Source organism: Hesperophylax consimilis, chromosome 23 (genome assembly GCF_061612785.1).
Source record: "Hesperophylax consimilis isolate HC1 chromosome 23, BYU_Hcon_1.0, whole genome shotgun sequence".
Taxonomy (NCBI): Eukaryota; Metazoa; Arthropoda; class Insecta; order Trichoptera; family Limnephilidae; genus Hesperophylax; species Hesperophylax consimilis.
Genome location: NC_142858.1, coordinates 26,932,811 through 26,951,024, shown reverse-complemented (window position 1 = coordinate 26,951,024; position 18,214 = coordinate 26,932,811). Strand labels below are relative to the sequence as shown.

Here is an 18,214-nt window from a genome sequence, read left to right as displayed (position 1 = left end):
CATTAGAAGCTGCTCAGCCCCACCTAATTAAATAATTAACTAACTAATAATATTTTGGCATTGACATTGGTTATTGTTTGTTATCGGTCGTTGTTGTTGTTATCATTGGTCATTGTTAGTGTATATTTTGCCATTTTGATAGAGCATATTAACCGATGTCTAATCATCGTCACATATTATTTACACGTCAAATTTTTTGTATAATGTGAGGTAATGTGCGTGTCTTGTGTCTGCAAAAGAGGATATTTTTTAAAAATTTGACTTATTCCTTGACACACTTCTAAAAATAATTTTGCTGTCCCTGACCTAGATGTTAAACTTTCCAAGTGGCTCACGAACTAAGCACCTTATGTAATTTTAAATTATTTTTGTTGTTTTTGTTATGTACATATTTTAAAGTAGTATGGTGTATTTTCAGGCACTCTCGTTCCAGTAAATACCATCCTCGAGTGGGTAAGAAGTGAGGTTGTACCAGATCCGGTACAAGATCTCATTTACGCATTCAGAGACGGAACATACCTCATCCGGATAATTCATAATTACCGGCCGGAACTCATAGACATGGAGGAATTAGATCCATTCTTGGCTGTTGAAAACAATCAAGCTGCTTTGGATGTTTTACAAAAACTAGGTAAGAATAAAATAAATAGATAAACTTACCTTAATTTAATCATACATTTACTCAATAATACTGTAAAAAAACCACACCCCACCACTCTTTCGTGGACCCGGGCCCTGCTATCTGTTGTTCACTTTTTGAAAATTTGGAAATAAATTTGGACAATTCTTTGTCCAATTAGACAATTTCAATGAGCAAAAAATCGACAGAAATTTCAATGTAGAAATCTTTGTTCAATGGGACAATTTAAATCTTCAAAATATTGACAGAAATTCTTTTAGTAAACAGAGTTTATTCAGGGGAAGCTAATCATCACGCCGTTTCTCCGAAGGGGTAGGCAGAGAGAACGGACCGCCAAACGACTGTCTTGACATACACTCCTTGCCTTCTTAAAATTCATAATACTCTTCTTTTATTGTGAACAGAAACAGTAAAAATGAAGAAACAAAACTATAAACAGCTCTACTGCAATACTGCAAAACTACAAGCTTGCACATCCGACATTGTTCTTCGGGATCGTGTATAATAATAAAATATATTGTGGAGTATTTTGTATTTGATCTGCCATGTCTTTTTTTCCTTGAGAGATGAAAATAACCCCATCTTGCAAACAGCCATTGCATTTTGCCGTAAGGAATTGTCATCTGTACAACAATACGGAGCCGCGCGTATTAAAGATGAAATAATGTTTTTGCAGGAGTACAGCCATTTGTGACCGCTGCAGAAATGGCAGAGTTAGATGACTTCCACCTCTCCAGCATGATAGAATACATGTCCAAAGTTTACTACTTGTTCAAAGGAGAAATTCCTTACACTTTCTATAAAAAACAGGTAAGACTCAGATACATATGAAAACCTCTTGAGAAATATGATCTAAACGGTGTTAGAAAGAGAAAACACCACGCTTTATATTCAAATCTGGATGTTAACCATACAAGAATTAAAATGTGCTCCTCTATGAAATCAATGTTTCTGACCGCAATTTGAGAAAAATTTATGAAACTTCGCAAATTTTTTATCAATTATATTTTTATGAAATGAAAAAAAAGTGGGCTTAAAATTACGTTTATAATACAACTATCTAACAAAACGTGAGTGTGTATTTTTCTTTTTTTGTTATTAATAATTTTAGTTGCCATAAAAAACACAAAGTGAGCCATTTTTAAAACTTTTTGTTTGTATTCAAAATTTTCACATTTAAAAAATTATTTGTTAATTTCTAATAATAAAATTTGAAAGTGTATTTCATCACCTTTCAAAAATAGTTCGTAGTTTTTGGATACATTCAGAAATATTCTATTTATTTGAATTTGAGTTGACATTGAGTTTGACCTTTTACAAATGTTGCATCAAGTCCCCCGTCATGACATAAACAACATTTTCTGCTTAGTGTGATGGTAGTAGATTACAAATATTGTCAGGTTATTCTTGTTGACTCGTATAGCTTCCCTGCAGTCATCACAAAATTTTGTCATTTTTTAAATTATACACTTTTTTAATAATAAATTTCATTAATTGAGTGTACAAGACTTAAAACTTTAATACTATACTTAAAACAAAAGGATTAATAGCCATAGGTAACAATGTTAACAACTACCACTTATTTTTAAATGAATATGCCGTGTCTAGTCTAATTTAGTCTATGTCTTAAATAGTTAATTCTAGAACTACTGACTTAAAACTAGTGACTTACCTCTGAGACTTATATCTAGTGACTTATGCCTAAGGCCTATAACTACTATCTTAATAAAATATATATTTACATATGTAGAAACTTACAACTAAAATTAACATTAACAATCTAATTTTACTAGTCCCAGAAGAAGAAGGAAGTTCAATTATATTAGATTATATAAAATCAAATTACTTCTTTTAATAATAATATATTATTGTAACTTTTACTGTAGTATTATCTAGTAAGTGATAAACTCTAATAAGCTTTTATAATTTAAAAAATATGTATTGAAGAAATTTAAGTTTCTTAAAAATATTTTTTTTCATTAGGTTTTACATATCCACTTGGTTTTATATATATATACATTTACCATATTATTTAATTACTATCACTCCTCAAAATGTTAATAGGGAAACATATGACCTGCTTACTGTGGTTTAAGTCAAATGAATCCACCTAGATTTTGCCATTTATCCCATATTTTTTCTATAAATTTGGCACGTTATGACAAGCAATTGCTCAAAAAGATTTTGCAAACTTGACATAATCCATCGCTCAAGTGTGTATAAGATTTTAATACTACTCTTCCGTGAGATTATTTGCTTTTGATAATTATATTTATTAATGTAGTAATTTGTCGGTAATTAATAATATGTACATGTTTATAAAAAAGGTATATTCCACATGTGTTACAAGTGTACTACTAGTCGTACGTACATGAGTGCTGTACTCTGATAATATATGTGTGCCTGTGTATTATGAGAATATAGCGCTGGTGTGAGCCTAGCATAAGTAGTATATTGTATCTAAAATATTTAAATGTATTGTAATAGTTATTAAGTCATTTTTTGTTTTCATTATTATTAGGTACCTACCATTTATTATTATGTAAATAATCTTCCCATAACCAAAAACTTATGGAATGTATAATAAAACCATTATCATTATTTATTTCTATAAAGCCTATATTAAGTATACATTTTATATATAACGTACATATATATATATTAAATATAAATAAAAATATTTATAATAAAATGATTTTGAGAATTAGTCGATTAGAAAATACACACAATTTTAACTACATTTTCAAAAACCTTCTATCCTATGTCCAACTTTGGACTTTTGCTTCCCGAAAATATCTCCATTTTTTTTTGTGGCTGACCTCAATTTTTCCCAACCATATTGGAATTCCAATGGTAATATGTTAAATGTGTACTAAAAATGTTACTGTTTTCAATTAAAAGTATTTGATGATAATTTTGGTTTTGATCTGTTCATCTTTTAGGATTCGCCAGAACTTGTAGATGGAAACCGTGGTGCAGCGGCCGAATCTCGTAAGTATTTTTTTTAGTTCTAGTCCTTGTTTTTTGGTGCTTATTTTTATACAGTAGAATACTGTTAATCCAAACCCCGATAATTCGCAAATTTCTTACAAAATTGATTTATAATTCTGGGCTGTGCTTGAAAATTTGTACACGTAATTAAAAATCATATAATTTTTCAAATCTAAATTTGACAGGCCGGCTTTGGGGGTATAATTAAAATTTTGGTTCAAGCAGTTACACATAATACTAATTCGTCAATTTAAATTTGACAAGCCGGCCACGAGGGTAATCGTCCGCAAAAGTTCAGTTTACGTGGGAATAAGTCTTATTATTACGAATTTAATTCGAAAATCTGAATTTAACAGGCCGGCTGCGCTGGTAATCAGCGGTAATATAAATTTCGAATTACGGTGGAATTCGCTAACTCAAAATTTTATTTTGTAAAATTAACGAGGTTTATAATAATAAGATACTTTTAGTTGGGCACCTTTGCGATCCATATTCTCCGCAAATAATGTCAAGTTAAATCATCTTTTTCCTTTTGTAGGTGAGAGTGACAGTCGGAAGAAAGTATCATCTGCTAGGAAAAAAAGAAGATCTAAACGAGACAGTGTGGTAAGTTAAAACAATGAATTATGATGCACACTTCTATTCAAAGGGGAATAAGTAAAACTTTATGAAAAAAATCACATATTTTTGATTTTTACATTTTATGCGTCAAAACAAACATCATTGTAAAAAGTGCGCTAAATTGTTTCACGTAAATTATTGTGCAAAGGAGTTTTAATCATCGGAGTATCTGAACCAATAGTTATGATTTTTGACAAACATGTTTTGTTTCTGTTAGTTTACTGTCGGTGCCAAAGGTAATAAGTTACAATTCTCCAGTAGCTGGGTTTATCCCTTGATTTTAAGTATTTTTTCTTTTCAATTACAGAAAGTGTCAAAAAGTCTCATATTTAACACAATCGTAAGTAAATATCTCCAAAATAAATGTGAGCACGACATACTTAATCCAAACATGTTTAGATTCCCAATAATGTTAGGAGAATATTTTATCCCTTGTAAAAATATTGTGAATGCGGGTTTCTAATTCCTTTGTTCTGTTGCATCCCTATTATTTATCTCGTCAGTCAATATCTAACAATAATATTTGAATCATTATTTATTAAGTGCTGTTTTTGTGAGTACCTAATATTACATACTATGAAATACCTTCCCCTCTTCCCAATTATTTTTATCCAAGTTGGGCTACATCAATTATTAAAGCAATGTCTCAAATATGCACGCGCATGTCGTATGTTAAACAGATAACCAACCAATTCTGTATCAGATATATTTTGCAGATTTTGGTAACTTAATATTTAATGGTTTTGTATTTTTTATTCTAATTTCTGTCACTTTCTTTAACCAATTTGCTGCCACCGTTCTCAATTGGGAGACATTTGTTTACGACCTCAAAATTTTGTGGCAACGGACCTGTTAAACTTTATTAATCAATGTATAAAATTGTACTGTAACTTTTTCAGGAGTCTCCAGATCCACACAAGAATGTGCTAGAACCTTCACTGGAACGGGAAGATAAAAAAAAACGTAAGCTAATCTTAATACATATATAAAAATCACATGTCACTGTGTTCGTACATGCTAAACCCTGAAACCGTCCAATTTCTATGAAATTTTGTGACTGTGTATGGTTGTTTCCAGCTTGAAATATAGGATAGTTTTGGACCCGATGGGTGGCGCTGTTTTCTGATTTCTCATCCAAAACTACATACAAGCACAAATTTTAACTTCCCTACATAGAAGGCGGTCGGTGGCAGGAAAACGTCTTATATTATAAAATGCATTCCAAATGGTTGTGTTAAATTCTAACAGGTTTCTAATATCCTTTAAAGTCGCTTTTCGTGTCTGTCTGTTTGTGCTCTTAGTTCTTGTAAACTACGCAATAGATTTTAATGCGGATTTCACCATCGTTTAGAGAATTCCTCCTGAAAGTTTATATATATATATATATAATACATGCATATTATATTTATAGAAAGTATAGAAAAGTCAACGTTTTGTAATCAAGTCAAAAAAATATATTTTCCGGCGCTTACTTTGCAAACGCTGGGCAAACCTTAGAAGATACAACAAAATAATCTTCTTCTTTATGTGCCGTATCTGGTCCCCCCGACGTTGGCGATCACTCTAGAAAATGTCTCTTTGTCTTGCACTGCCCAGAATACCTCCTCCACACTTCTAATGCCGGTCCACTCTCGTATATTTCGCAGCCAAGACATTTGTCTCCTACCAAGCCCTCTGCGACCCTCTATCTTGCCTTTCAATATTAACTGGAGCAAGTGATACTTCTCCCCTCGAAGTACATGACCCAGATATGAAATTTTCCTGATTTTTATTAATCTAAGCAGTTCTCTCTCTGCTCTAGCCCGCCTGAGAATTTCTGTGTTGGTGATCATGTCGGTCCATGGGACTTTGAGTATTCTCCGGCGAAGCCACATTTCAAAAGCCTCTAACCTGTTCATGGTATTTACTTTCAAGGTCCATGTTTCACATCCATACAACAAGACTGTTGTAATCTTCTGTGTTTATTAAATTAAAATATAACACTTTTAATAACTGGTTTTATTGACGATGTACGTATTAGAAGAAAAATGACAGCAGTGTCCAGAGCATAGATAAAAGAAAACCAAATGCGTTGCCACACACAACATGTTGCCCAAATACCGACCACACATAACATTTTAGCATTTTCTGCCTTAGTTTTAAGCTGATACAGTAGAACCCCGTTAATTCGAACCCCGATAATTCGAAAAAACGCGTAATTCGAAAAAACGCGTAATTCGAAATTTTCGCAAAAAAAATTTCCGCTGAAAAATTTTTTCATACAAAATTTTTTTTAATTCGAAATTCGTTAATTCGTAATTCGAAATTTATTTTTGTCCGCGCACGAAAATTTGTTCGTGTAATTCGAAAAAATTTGATTTTTGCGAAAGTAAATCATAATATTTCGTAAATCTGAATCTAAAAGTCAGCCGTGGCGGTAAAACGCCGAAAAATGTATTTTTACGTGGTTATACATCGTCCTAATTAGTATTATTATTTTGTAAATCTGAATCGATTTACACTGGAATGTCGTATTTTTTCAAATTTATTTCGAATATCCGAGTTTAAAGGGCCGAGAAAATACATTTTACGCGGATATATGTCGTAGTTTTACGAGTTTACGCCAAATATCTGCACTTAAAGGGTCGGCCGCGACGAAACTCGGCCGCGTAATTTCGATTTACGCGTAAATATATCGTATTTTTATTAACTTTACTTCGAATATCCGCGTTGAAAAAATACGGCGCGACGGAAATCGGCCGAAAATTTTCGATCCATGCCGAAATATGATATATTTTTACGAATTTACTTCAAATATCTGAACTTAAAAGGCCGGCCGCGACGAAAAACTGCCGACAAAATTCGATTTACGCGGAAATATATCTTATTTTTACGAATTTATTTCGAATATCTGAATTTGAAGAGCCGGCCGCGACGGAATACGGCCGCGAATCCTCGTTTTACGCGGAAATATATCGTATTTTTACGAATTAAAATTCAGATATTTGAAATAAAGGGCCGGCCGCGACAGAAAATTACCGCGAAATCTCGATTTACGCGGAAATATATCGTATTTTTACGAATATCTCAATTTAAAGGGTAGGCCGCGACCGAAATCGGCAGGGAAATCTCGATTTACGCGTAAATATATAGCATTTTTATGAATTTATTTCGAATATCTGTATTTGAAGAGTCGGCCGCGACGGAATACGGCCGCGAATCCTCGTTTTACGCGGAAATAAATCGTATTTTTACGAATTCAAATTCAGATTTTTGAAATAAAGGGCCGGCCGCGACGGAAAATTACCGCGAAAACTCGATTTACGCGGAAATATATCGTATTTTTACGAATATCTTAATTTAAAGGGTAGGCCGCGACCGAAATCGGCAGCGAAATCTCGATTTACGCGTAAATATATAGCATTTTTACGAATTTATTGCGAATATCTGAATTTACAGGGCCGGCTGCTACGGTAATCGACCGCGAAAATAAAGAAATAATTGGTATTAATACGAATTTACAGCTAAAATACCACCCGGATTTGAAGAGGCGGCTGAGAAAATCGATTTTCGGCGTATTTTTTTTTTTTTTTTTTTCATAAAATTTCGAGTTACGTGGGAATTCGTTAATTCGAAATTTGATTTTTGATGTTCGCTGGATTTCGAATTAACGAGGTTCTACTGTATTATCATTGCAGAAGAGGTATTTCATTTTAATGAACGCAGTTCTTGCTGCTTCAATTCTGCACCTAACCTCTACATCTGGGTCAAGAGTCTCCGTGAGAATACTGCCGAGGTATCTAAATCTTTCGACCTTTTCGACATTGCAACCATTTAACTGTATCACTGATTCAGAGTGATCTAGTCGTCCAAATGTCATCCATTTTGTTTTATTGATGTTGATTGTTAGGCCCAGTTGCTCACCAGCATTATTAACAAGATTTAATAGGTCTTGGAGGTCATCGATACAGTCAGCTAGTAATACAGTATCATCTGCGTATCTTATGTTATTAATGACAAATATACATGATATATTAATGACAAAATAATGAAGTACGGAATTGTATATCTGAAAAGGCCTACAGAAAAGTCCGTGGTGGTATATGTCTATCTCCTAAGGATAACCCACAGTAATCATTTTTATCTTTTACATATATATATTATGTGGTGACCGGAAAATTCATCAAAATTACAATTCAACACACCTTTAAAAAGTGTTATAAGGTTATGAAACAAAAACTAGGTTAAATAGGTTACATTATGATACTACATAATTAACCTAGTTATTTTTCCACTTACTTTCAATGACTTTATATCACCTTTTAAAGGTGTGTTAAATTGTCATTTTGAGGAGTTATCATAGAACCATATTATGTATTTGACCAATAAAATATTATTCTAATCCAATATAATATTTTTGTTACGTTGAGCATTTAATTTACATTAAAATGCCTTTTACAACATATAATTTAAATCAAAATCTTAGAAGATATTGTAATTTGAAAAATCACTCGCAACAAAATTATTTGCCGCATGCACAAAAGCCGCCGCGACGAGTACCTATCTTTGTTGCGATAACAAGTATATCAAAGCTCTCCATGTTGGGTTGTTTATTGACAATATTATTTGGTTTTCAAGGATGAAACACAGGTTATTCTTTTTTGTGAATATTGCGAATTAGTTCCTTTGTTATTTGTCGTTTATTTTCCTGATCACAATTTTGTGTTTAAATTATGTCTGGAAAATGTAGTAGTTTGTACAAGGAGTGCAAAAGAATGCTTTTGGTACATTTTAATGATGAAAACGAAGAAGAAAGGAAAGTTCGGCTATCAAATAGCAGAGAAATTACTTCTTCGCGTTACTCACCGATCGAAATAGACGAAATACCCGTCGGTCCATGAGGGTTACTAATTTGTGTTCAAATAAAGTTAATGCTGCTATGAATTACGATTATTCAATTGAATACAAGAATGATCCTGTAGTTTCAATAGGTACAATGTCTGTTGTCTGTGAACATTGCTCTGCTCTAAAATAAAAGAATGCATCTGAAGGTATGTGTTGCTTACAGGGAAAAGTAAAATTAGAGGAAATTCTTCCTCCACCCAAACTACTACACTCTCTTCTGACGGGTGATCATCCTAAATCTAAACGCCGATATAACAACGCGTTTCAAATGTCCTCTTTTAAGAGTACCAAAGATAAAAGAATGTATATATTATAATATATTTGAAGAGTACGCAGGTTGTTGAGCGGGGTTTTATGCCGATGATCATAAATTTCTGCAAATCTATTTTATCTCAGATCCAGAAACACAAACATCAACGCGGAGTAACAGTGTTGCACAACCAATTGATAGTGGTTTGGTAAGATCTCTACAAAATATGTTACATTCCCATAACAGCAGTCTTTCAAAACTGCTATTGATAGCGTTCTACCAGGTACACCCGACAAATAAAGTACCTTTCAAAGAACACAGCGGCCGTTATAATGCCCCATCCATAAGTTAAGTAGTATGTAGTATTGATAGGTGGACAACAATTTGATAAAAAGAGATATTGTATTGCGCTGCCGTGATGACAATTTGCAAAAAATCTCCAGTGTTCCACAGATCTTATGAAGCTTACATCCTTTGATGCTGTGTCGGGGAGAAGACAGATTAGTGGAGCACCTCTACGTAAAATGGTTTCATGCATGAACTACTATTGCATAATGACAAGACATAGTCGAATTAAATTCAATGTAATGTAGTTTTTTAACAGTAACATTGGGGTATTCAGTAATGAATGGTGCAAGAAGTCGGAGGTACCTGAGAAATACATTAGCAATACCGAAGCATTGCGGGGGATCCACTAGTATTTCTATAAAATACTAAAATTATTTCTGAAATAATTTTTTAAAATACTAATGGGAAAGCCAACCACCTCGTGGTACAATGGCGCTCAGGCCTGTCCAGTCAGAAGTTTTACAAGAGTCAGAATCCTTTCTCCGAGAGATCTGTTGTAACCTTTCTCTTAGTTACATACTTCATTTATGAGAAAGAGGGAGAAGTTCCAATAATTTTATAATAATGAAATAATATGAACTGTGCCCTTATTGCAACGGCGGTCCCCTAATGAAATACTTTATTTTTGCTTTTAGCTGGTGTTCTTTCACAAGATTTTCTCCTCAAATGGGTTAGGAGCGAGGTGGCACCGCAGCCAGTAGATGATCTTCTCTATTCCTTCAGAGATGGCACCATTCTATGCAAGATCCTCTGCAACTATGCTCCAGACCTGGTCAACACCACCGAGTTCAGTCCAAGTTTAGCCGTTGAGAACTATGAACTGGTCATCGATGCTTTTGAAAAACTCGGTTTGTCATTTTACTTTTGACCGTAATAAATTATCTAATTATCGATTGGCCAAAAAAAAGCAAGAAATGATTGATAATATTATTGCTTCAAATTTATTTTGTAATAAAATAAACTTGTCGTTTTTGTAATTCATGTTAATCCTTTAATAAGTCACCTTTACAATTATTAATATTTTTTGATGCTTTGGTTTTTAGAATAACAATATTTAACCATTAAAATATCACCAAAAGGATACTGACAAAATGTATCTTCTATCGTTGCAGGTGTGCCTCCATTTTTAAACGCATCAGAGATGACATTTCTGTCAGATTCCCATCTCCATAGCATGATAGAATATTTGTCCAAAATTTACCAGCTGTTCAAAGACAGTATAGAGGTAAAACTGTTATTTTATTAATTTATATGTTAAATTGGCTGAAATTTTTTTTGTTTCTTTTGAATTAGAATGTGGGTTTAACTTTGGTTTTAATAATTTCAGATAAAATCAGCACCAGTTATTTCTCGTCAAGATTCTAAGCCCGAACTGGAAACTGTAAAAATGCACCATAAAAGTAAGTTTTATTAACGTGCCGCATATTTTGCGTAATTTAATGCATATGTATGAATATTAACACTTTTGAATATTCCAGTTGAAGATCATCCTAAATTCGTTCAAGAGAGAGAGAGAAATAGATCCTCCTCTGATAACAGACATGGACACACCCAAAAACGAAGAAATATGACCACCAAATGTGCCAGTATTGTAAGTTTCATGTTTTTAAAAACTACTTTTTATTATTTTTATCAAGTGCTTATAGGAACACACTGCTTATAAGCATTGAAACCAAATTGTTAAATAAATTATTATGTATAGTACCTCTTCCTTTAAAAAGATGATATTTGCGGATTGTTTATAATATTTTGTAATATAATTATTATCAACTAGCTGTACCCCGCCACGCGTTGCTGTGGCTCCAGTCTGTCTGTGCAGATAGAGAAACAATAGCGCGTGTTGCTTTTTTATTGCGCTGTTTTTCACAAAAACATGTTTTTATCTGTCACAGGTGACATCTATATAATACAGGTATATAAAACACACGCGTATTCAAATGCAACGCTGTGTCAAAATTTCAAAGCAATAGGTGAAGAACTTTCGCAGATTTAAGATTTTGAACGAATGAACATTTACATTTTTATTTATATAGATATATTTATAAGTGTTTTACTTGACAGTGAAAGTTAAAACTCACAAATAATTTTTTAAAGTCACTTATGTGTAAATGGCTTATATTGCATTCTGCATACATATTAGTGGATAAATAACTTATTGCCACCTTTGTGAAAAGTCACCCGATGGGTGGATTATATGATACAGGGGTATAAATATATTTTAGTCTCATCACTCACATTGTATTTATTTATTAACATGGTTTCTTTATCACTTTGATTCCGTAATGTACTATCCATTACAAATAATAAGATGGGCCATGAACAGTTTAACTTTGGTGACGGCTTCTTCTATCTTTTTACTAACCAATTGGTTAAGGTACTCGCAATACTCTCTTTCTAACTTGTGATGGGAACTTTACAATGGGCAACGCTGACATCAAATACAGTTGTTTCTTAGAATTCACAATAACTTATTCCACAAAATCAATTTATTTTATCTATTTATATTATTTAGTTTCATAAAATTAAGAAATTTGAAATGTGATTGATCTTGATCAACAATATATAATCTAATACAACACGACAAAAGATCGGTCATTGAAAATTTAATGTTTTTTGTGAACAATTAATTGAATGGGAATTAAGGGAATGACTGTATGATAATAGAAAATAGTTTTTAAACTAATGTTTTGGTGGTCAGGATCTACAGGAAGAATAGCATTTTTATCATCAGTGTGTCATTTAACATTACATATTTGTGTTAGCCCAATTGTTGCAGTGTTCACCACCACTCGTGGCTTTGAGCATCGCAACAAGCATCATTAAGAAATATACTTTTATTAACAATATAAATATCCAATCTAGGCTGATTTAAAACGGTTATTTGAGAAAAAGACTATGACTAAAGCCCTTTCTCTCGATATGGGTGAGAATACAGTAAAAAAGATTAAGCCAAAAAAAAAGTTCCTCGAACTTCAAAGTTTGGTATTTGCAAGAGAAAAAGGCCTCGGCCTGATGGCTTTAGAGAAAGCTCCGAAGCCTACCAACAATCTTCTGAGGGGACGTATTGACACGTTAGAATTACTTATGAAACCTGTAAGTCTCCCTACTGATTATACGTGTGCCTTCTGCTGATCCTCAAACACTAATGACTCGACGTTGTTAAGTTTGATACTAAAAGTAAAATGGTGTGATTTTGTGGTTTCCTCTGTTAAAATAATCCCGGTTTTGAGATGTGTGTTTTTTACGTATTTAATTTCCCAACTGCTTGTTATATTGTATGTGCCTGTCGTTTCTGAAATTGATTGTTGTGTCTGACAGATAAAACAACCATATTACCATGTCATTTTCTGTCTTCATGCTTTCGAGTCACCTGCAAAATTAATATAAGCTCGGTGGTGAAAATTATTTAAATGTTTTGTGTTAGACTGAGCCTGTCGTCCCACGGGTCAGTTAGTAATCGACATAAACCAAATGATGTGTAAAACCCAGCGCAGAAAAGTACCACATTGAACCTTACTATAATGAATGTAATTTTCTGCGCTTGGTCTTACAGCACTCAGATTATGTCGATTGCTTTCCGACCTGTGGGACAACGGGCTTATTTAATTTCAGGTTGCTTGAATTTTCTTTATCAATTGTTTATTTCAAATTTTAGTACAACTGTTGATAAAGCATATAACCTAACCGTTAATATTTATTTTTCATGGCAGTTCAAGTAGATCCAAATTATTTAATGTAATGTTTTCTAACTTTTGAAGAACTAATGTTTATTAATGAAACAAACTAATATTGCCATTACTTTAACATTTATTAAAACACTATCCATCAACTGAAAGGTTGAGCGCTTTGGATTGGATAATGCTTTTTTTGTATTTTGGAATATGGAGATTTGTGTGAAATAATTGTAATGCCTCTACTTAGAATGTGTATACAATAATCATTTGTTTGTCAATAGGACCATAAAAATGTACAAAACCTTCAAGAGTCTGAGGATAAAATAAATGCTAAGGTTGCCAACAAAAAACCTAAGGATCTAATGCGGGCGATTGGAACAATCAATGAGACAGATTGGCAACTGAAGCAACTCGAGAAAAAGATCAGAGACACCAAATTTGGTGCTCCAATGCTATCTGACAAAGTTGGAGTTCCAAAGTGGGATAAATTGCAGGTTTGTGTGATCCTATTTCATACAGGGATCAACTTTTCCCGAGACTTGTATTTAAAAGACTTCTCTACTCCTGTGCAATTTATCAGTTTCCTTAGGGATTTTCCTGTAAAAAGTAATTTTACATTAAAACCCAATTTTAAATCTGTGTATTGTATAAACTTGCACAAGCGCATTACTGTCATGTGTATATTTACTTCCTATTTCTAACTTATTTCATTATTCCAGTTTGTGGATCGACGTTCTAAAATTACTGACAATGTCGATAAGCCCGATGAGAAATACCACATGATCGACTCTTCCCTAAAACAACTGGATATGAAACTCAAGGAGGGGTCTGCTCTTGAGACTGGAGAAAGGGGAAGGAACAAAGTGTCGGCATTGGCTGGTCAGTTCAACAAGAGGAAGATATTTGACGACGAAATGACCCACAGTCAGGTAAGAATATTTTGCTAAGAATGGTTAAAACCCCATCTTGAATTGGAAGTGTTAGGGCAGGGTAAGAGGCCCCTTCTTGGAATTGAACCAAGGTGTAATAAAATATGCTAGCTCAAGGTAGAACAGGTAAGTCTCTTTCTTCAGGTGCGGGGAACTCCCGTGTTCACTTTCACGTTCCTCGGTCAGAATATGGGAAAGGTCATTTCAATTAACACACGAAAATACATGATGACAAAGGTTTATTCGAGTAGGGTACACTAGGGCACAAATTAACTCTAAAGAAACACAATATCGATTCTCTCATTCTCTCTCGACTGGGTGAAACAGTAATTAAAATGAATTCACGGTCTTGAACACAGTTTAGGGTAATAATTCTGGAGAGGCTTACGGTTCGCCAAGTCATGATGATGATGATTCGAGGTCTGGTCGGCCGCACGGCGAGGAAACAGGCGAATTTAATGGTAAAAACGACTCCAACGGCCGAGTATAAGGGAACCGAAACATGGTTAAGAACGATATGGCTAAATATCGAATACAATAATTGAGTTTGTTTAATCACGCGTGAAACTACTCGAGATTTCGTGTATATTGCGTCATGCTTGAAAGCATTAACGATGCAAAGCGCGGAAGCGACGTGCACATTGTTCTCCAGGCTACGGGTGGATTCTGACTGAGGCCGCTTGGGCGACCGCGCACGTGTTGACCATCTGGCGGCTTGGTCTGCCGGAGTGGGGGTATATAGTTTAAGCGTAATAAGATGATCGTATTTTTTTATTATAAATTGGGTGATTGTACCTTAATGTAAGTAGGGTAATTGTATTTCGTAACAATTTATACAGTCCATCCCGCAATGACTGAGACATTGAACTGCTTGAAGATCTGGTTGCTAATTTAGCTCGACCTGTCTCCCACCCAGTTTTGGCAAATGGTTTAGAGTACAAAATATAAAATTTCCTCTCCTTGTTTTTTTTTTGAGCCAATATAGTTATAAATTGCTGGAACCAGAGTCTGAACTTTTCCTTCTAGAACTCTATTTTGGTGTTGAGGACATTTGACATAATTTTGGTTTTTGAGGCAGCCCAGGAAACCTGTGAAGCACTATACTTCATAATTGAAATGTTTGAATCTCACAAATATCATTGTATTGTTTGATAAACCAGAGAGGTTAATTATAGAGTTTGTTGTGATATGTCAAAGTAAACAAAATCAAAAGGATTTCATAATGAATCCTTGTTGGCCATTCACACATTTTTTACTCGCTTTAGAGATCATGTCACATCTATCTATCAATAAGGATAATTATTTTATTTTTCATTAAAATTATTACCTTTGCTTTTCAGTTTTTGGAACATCAATCTGATATGGATAAGTTCAGTAGCACTGACGGAAAGTCTTCTATTTTGGGTGATGAGGAAATTTCTCATCTCAAGGTAAGCAATGCGTTCTATGAGAAATTAAAATAAAAATAAAAGAAAAAAATACATCTGTTTTATTGATACGTTTCAGCACGCACCCAAAGCTTTCCACCATCACAACAAGGTGGAGGTCTGCCACAGCTGTGGGGAAACTGTTTATCTCATGGAGAAGATCAGCCCTGAAGACGGGTTAATCCTGCATAAGAAGTGCTTCAAGTGTTTGCACTGTTCCAGTCCGCTTAAGATAAGGTATGTTTCAAGAGATACCTAGCATAACATATTTAATCAATTGTCCGGACAAGATTCTGAGGAACGGAAGTGCCACGAAGTTAGTCATTCTGCCACCGGAGGTATTTTAATCTTAAACCTGTTTTTAGTGATTTGATACCTTCATCGCAGTGCAAAAAATACAGAATCAAAATTTCAGCTGTGTGTAGTAGGTAAATACAATATTTGAAGCCTTGAAGGATTGCACCAAAAATACTACAATTTAAAAAAAAAAACTTATCAAACCAAAACATTGTTTACAGAGAAGTGGAATTTATATATCTTCCCCTGTGTTCCACTTCTTTGTTAGCTTGGGAACAACTCACACGATTTCACAGAAATCGTTTATCTCCCTTACTGTTGTGTTGAGAAATATGAACTAAACGGTGTTAGAAAGAGAAAACACCGCGCTTTATTTATCAAATCTAGAAATTAACCACAGTCCAATTAAAAGGTGAACCTTTATAAAACCAAAAGTTCTGACATGCATAAAAACTTGCATATTTTAAGATGATTGCATTTTGCTGCATTTTTGTACAGTGGTGCCCCTTGTTTCAGTTCATACATGTTTGACCGTGATGGAAAGTATGGATACAGTGTGTTCTGTCCAAGCCACTTTGGTATCATGGATAAACTGTACGCTGCCATGAAGTCGGCTCAAGTACACGCCGCCAAGACTCCCAAGCCCGCGCCTGGGCCCAGTCATAACCTACCAGAAATCAGAGAACCAGATCGTCAAATGGTTCCCAAAGGTAATAATATGTACAATGGTACTGTTAGATAGACTTAGTTGTTTTATTTAACCCTTCCGCACCGGAGGAGGGTACACTTCACCCAAACAAAGGTTTTGTGCAACATCTATGTTGTTTTTTACATTACTTCAGTTGTTTCACATGATTACCAAATTTTAAAGTTAATTTTTAAGTTCTGTAAAGGTTCTATTCAAGTTCTGTTATTATTACGGGTCAGTTGCTTCACAAAACTGAAATAGAATTGAAATAGAACTGAACTTTCACAGAACTTGAAAATTTACTTGGAAATTTGATGAATTTTTCAAATTCTGTGAAACAACTGGCCCTTACTAAATAATTTAGGCAATCCTTGTAAAACTATTTGGTAATTGATCAGCATTTAAAAAAAATTGGTGTGCCGCCGTCTGATTCTATTTTTGTCACAACTTACAACTTATTTGTTTTTTACAAAATGATGTTTTTGTAACTTGTACCGTCTTACCAGATAATGTTTTTATGTATTTATATAAATAGTATATAATTTACCATTATGTAGTTTCTCCAGAACAGCTAGTTATACTCAGAGAAATGATTTTTTAAACATATCCTTAAGGATACGCTGAGGTTTAAGAGGTTAAATAATATCTATCAAACTCGGACTAAATTACTCTCTTCTCTTCCTCATACATTTCTTAGTATTTGGAGGGGGTTAGTCCCATTTACTTCAAATATAAAACTCACTTAATTGATTTATAGTTTCCGTAACATTGTTTGTGAATTTTTAAGCAAATCTGATATCAATTCTGTTTCCAGGAGACACTCCTGAGAGGATAGAAATAATCAGTCGTAGCGAGGCTGAAGATCAGCAATATGAGATGGATGAAGATGATTGGACCGAACGGAATTTCCCCAGCAGTGTCCCCATTATTGATAAAGAAAAGAGGTTAGTATGATAGTATTGTAGCGCCCTTCGTGGCAGCAGGACGCGTCATGCCGTCCTCCAACCACTTTGTGTTTTTTTTTAGTATTTTCAAGGGAAATGAGGCAAAATCCCTTTGAAATTATTTTTAAAATCAGTCAATCAACATTTGAAATTAACTTACCAATTAGTAATCAGAACTTTATAGTAATGTGATTAGAGTGCAGTGTGTTAAAAATGAATAATCGAAAATTGTGCTAAAAAATATTCGAAATTCGCTGAAGTTGAACTTGGGACGAGAATCGGTAACTGTAGGTACGCCAGATGTTTTCAACGGAATTCTTGGAAACTCTGAAAGCCCTAGCAAGTGCCCAGGGTAATTTATTATCCCGACCGTCGCCTTTTATTGCGGGCATTGCACCACTAACACAATCACCAGGAACAATATTACATGGAGTTGAATGATGGACTTGCCGAACGTCACAGCGGTGCTGCCAAGGTCTGTTATCTATGTGAGGATATTGTGTCAGCGCTTAATTAGCAGC

General features: G+C 34.0%; 1 protein-coding gene across 8 annotated transcripts in view; it reads left to right on the top strand.

The window, feature by feature from the left end:
- Mical (Molecule interacting with CasL) overlaps positions 1-18,214 on the top strand; it is a 55,277-nt gene that overhangs the window by 23,690 nt on the left and 13,373 nt on the right. For 6 of the 8 annotated variants that reach the window (XR_016304587.1, XM_089646065.1, XM_089646063.1 and 3 more), the window contains exons 9-25: positions 419-631; positions 1,317-1,450; positions 3,583-3,631; positions 4,170-4,237; positions 4,560-4,592; positions 5,152-5,215; positions 10,370-10,582; positions 10,847-10,959; positions 11,062-11,134; positions 11,213-11,325; positions 12,597-12,827; positions 13,690-13,902; positions 14,128-14,337; positions 15,678-15,767; positions 15,844-16,001; positions 16,578-16,771; positions 17,564-17,693. Coding sequence is in view for 7 of the 8 variants with exons in the window: in XM_089646065.1 (XP_089502191.1) it covers positions 419-631; positions 1,317-1,450; positions 3,583-3,631; positions 4,170-4,237; positions 4,560-4,592; positions 5,152-5,215; positions 10,370-10,582; positions 10,847-10,959; positions 11,062-11,134; positions 11,213-11,325; positions 12,597-12,827; positions 13,690-13,902; positions 14,128-14,337; positions 15,678-15,767; positions 15,844-16,001; positions 16,578-16,771; positions 17,564-17,693 (2,299 nt within the window). In the remaining variant the exon portion in view is untranslated. The remainder of the gene's footprint in view (positions 1-418; positions 632-1,316; positions 1,451-3,582; positions 3,632-4,169; positions 4,238-4,559; positions 4,593-5,151; positions 5,216-10,369; positions 10,583-10,846; positions 10,960-11,061; positions 11,135-11,212; positions 11,326-12,596; positions 12,828-13,689; positions 13,903-14,127; positions 14,338-15,677; positions 15,768-15,843; positions 16,002-16,577; positions 16,772-17,563; positions 17,694-18,214) is intronic. The other 2 variants (XM_089646067.1, XM_089646068.1) reach the window with 2 other exon arrangements.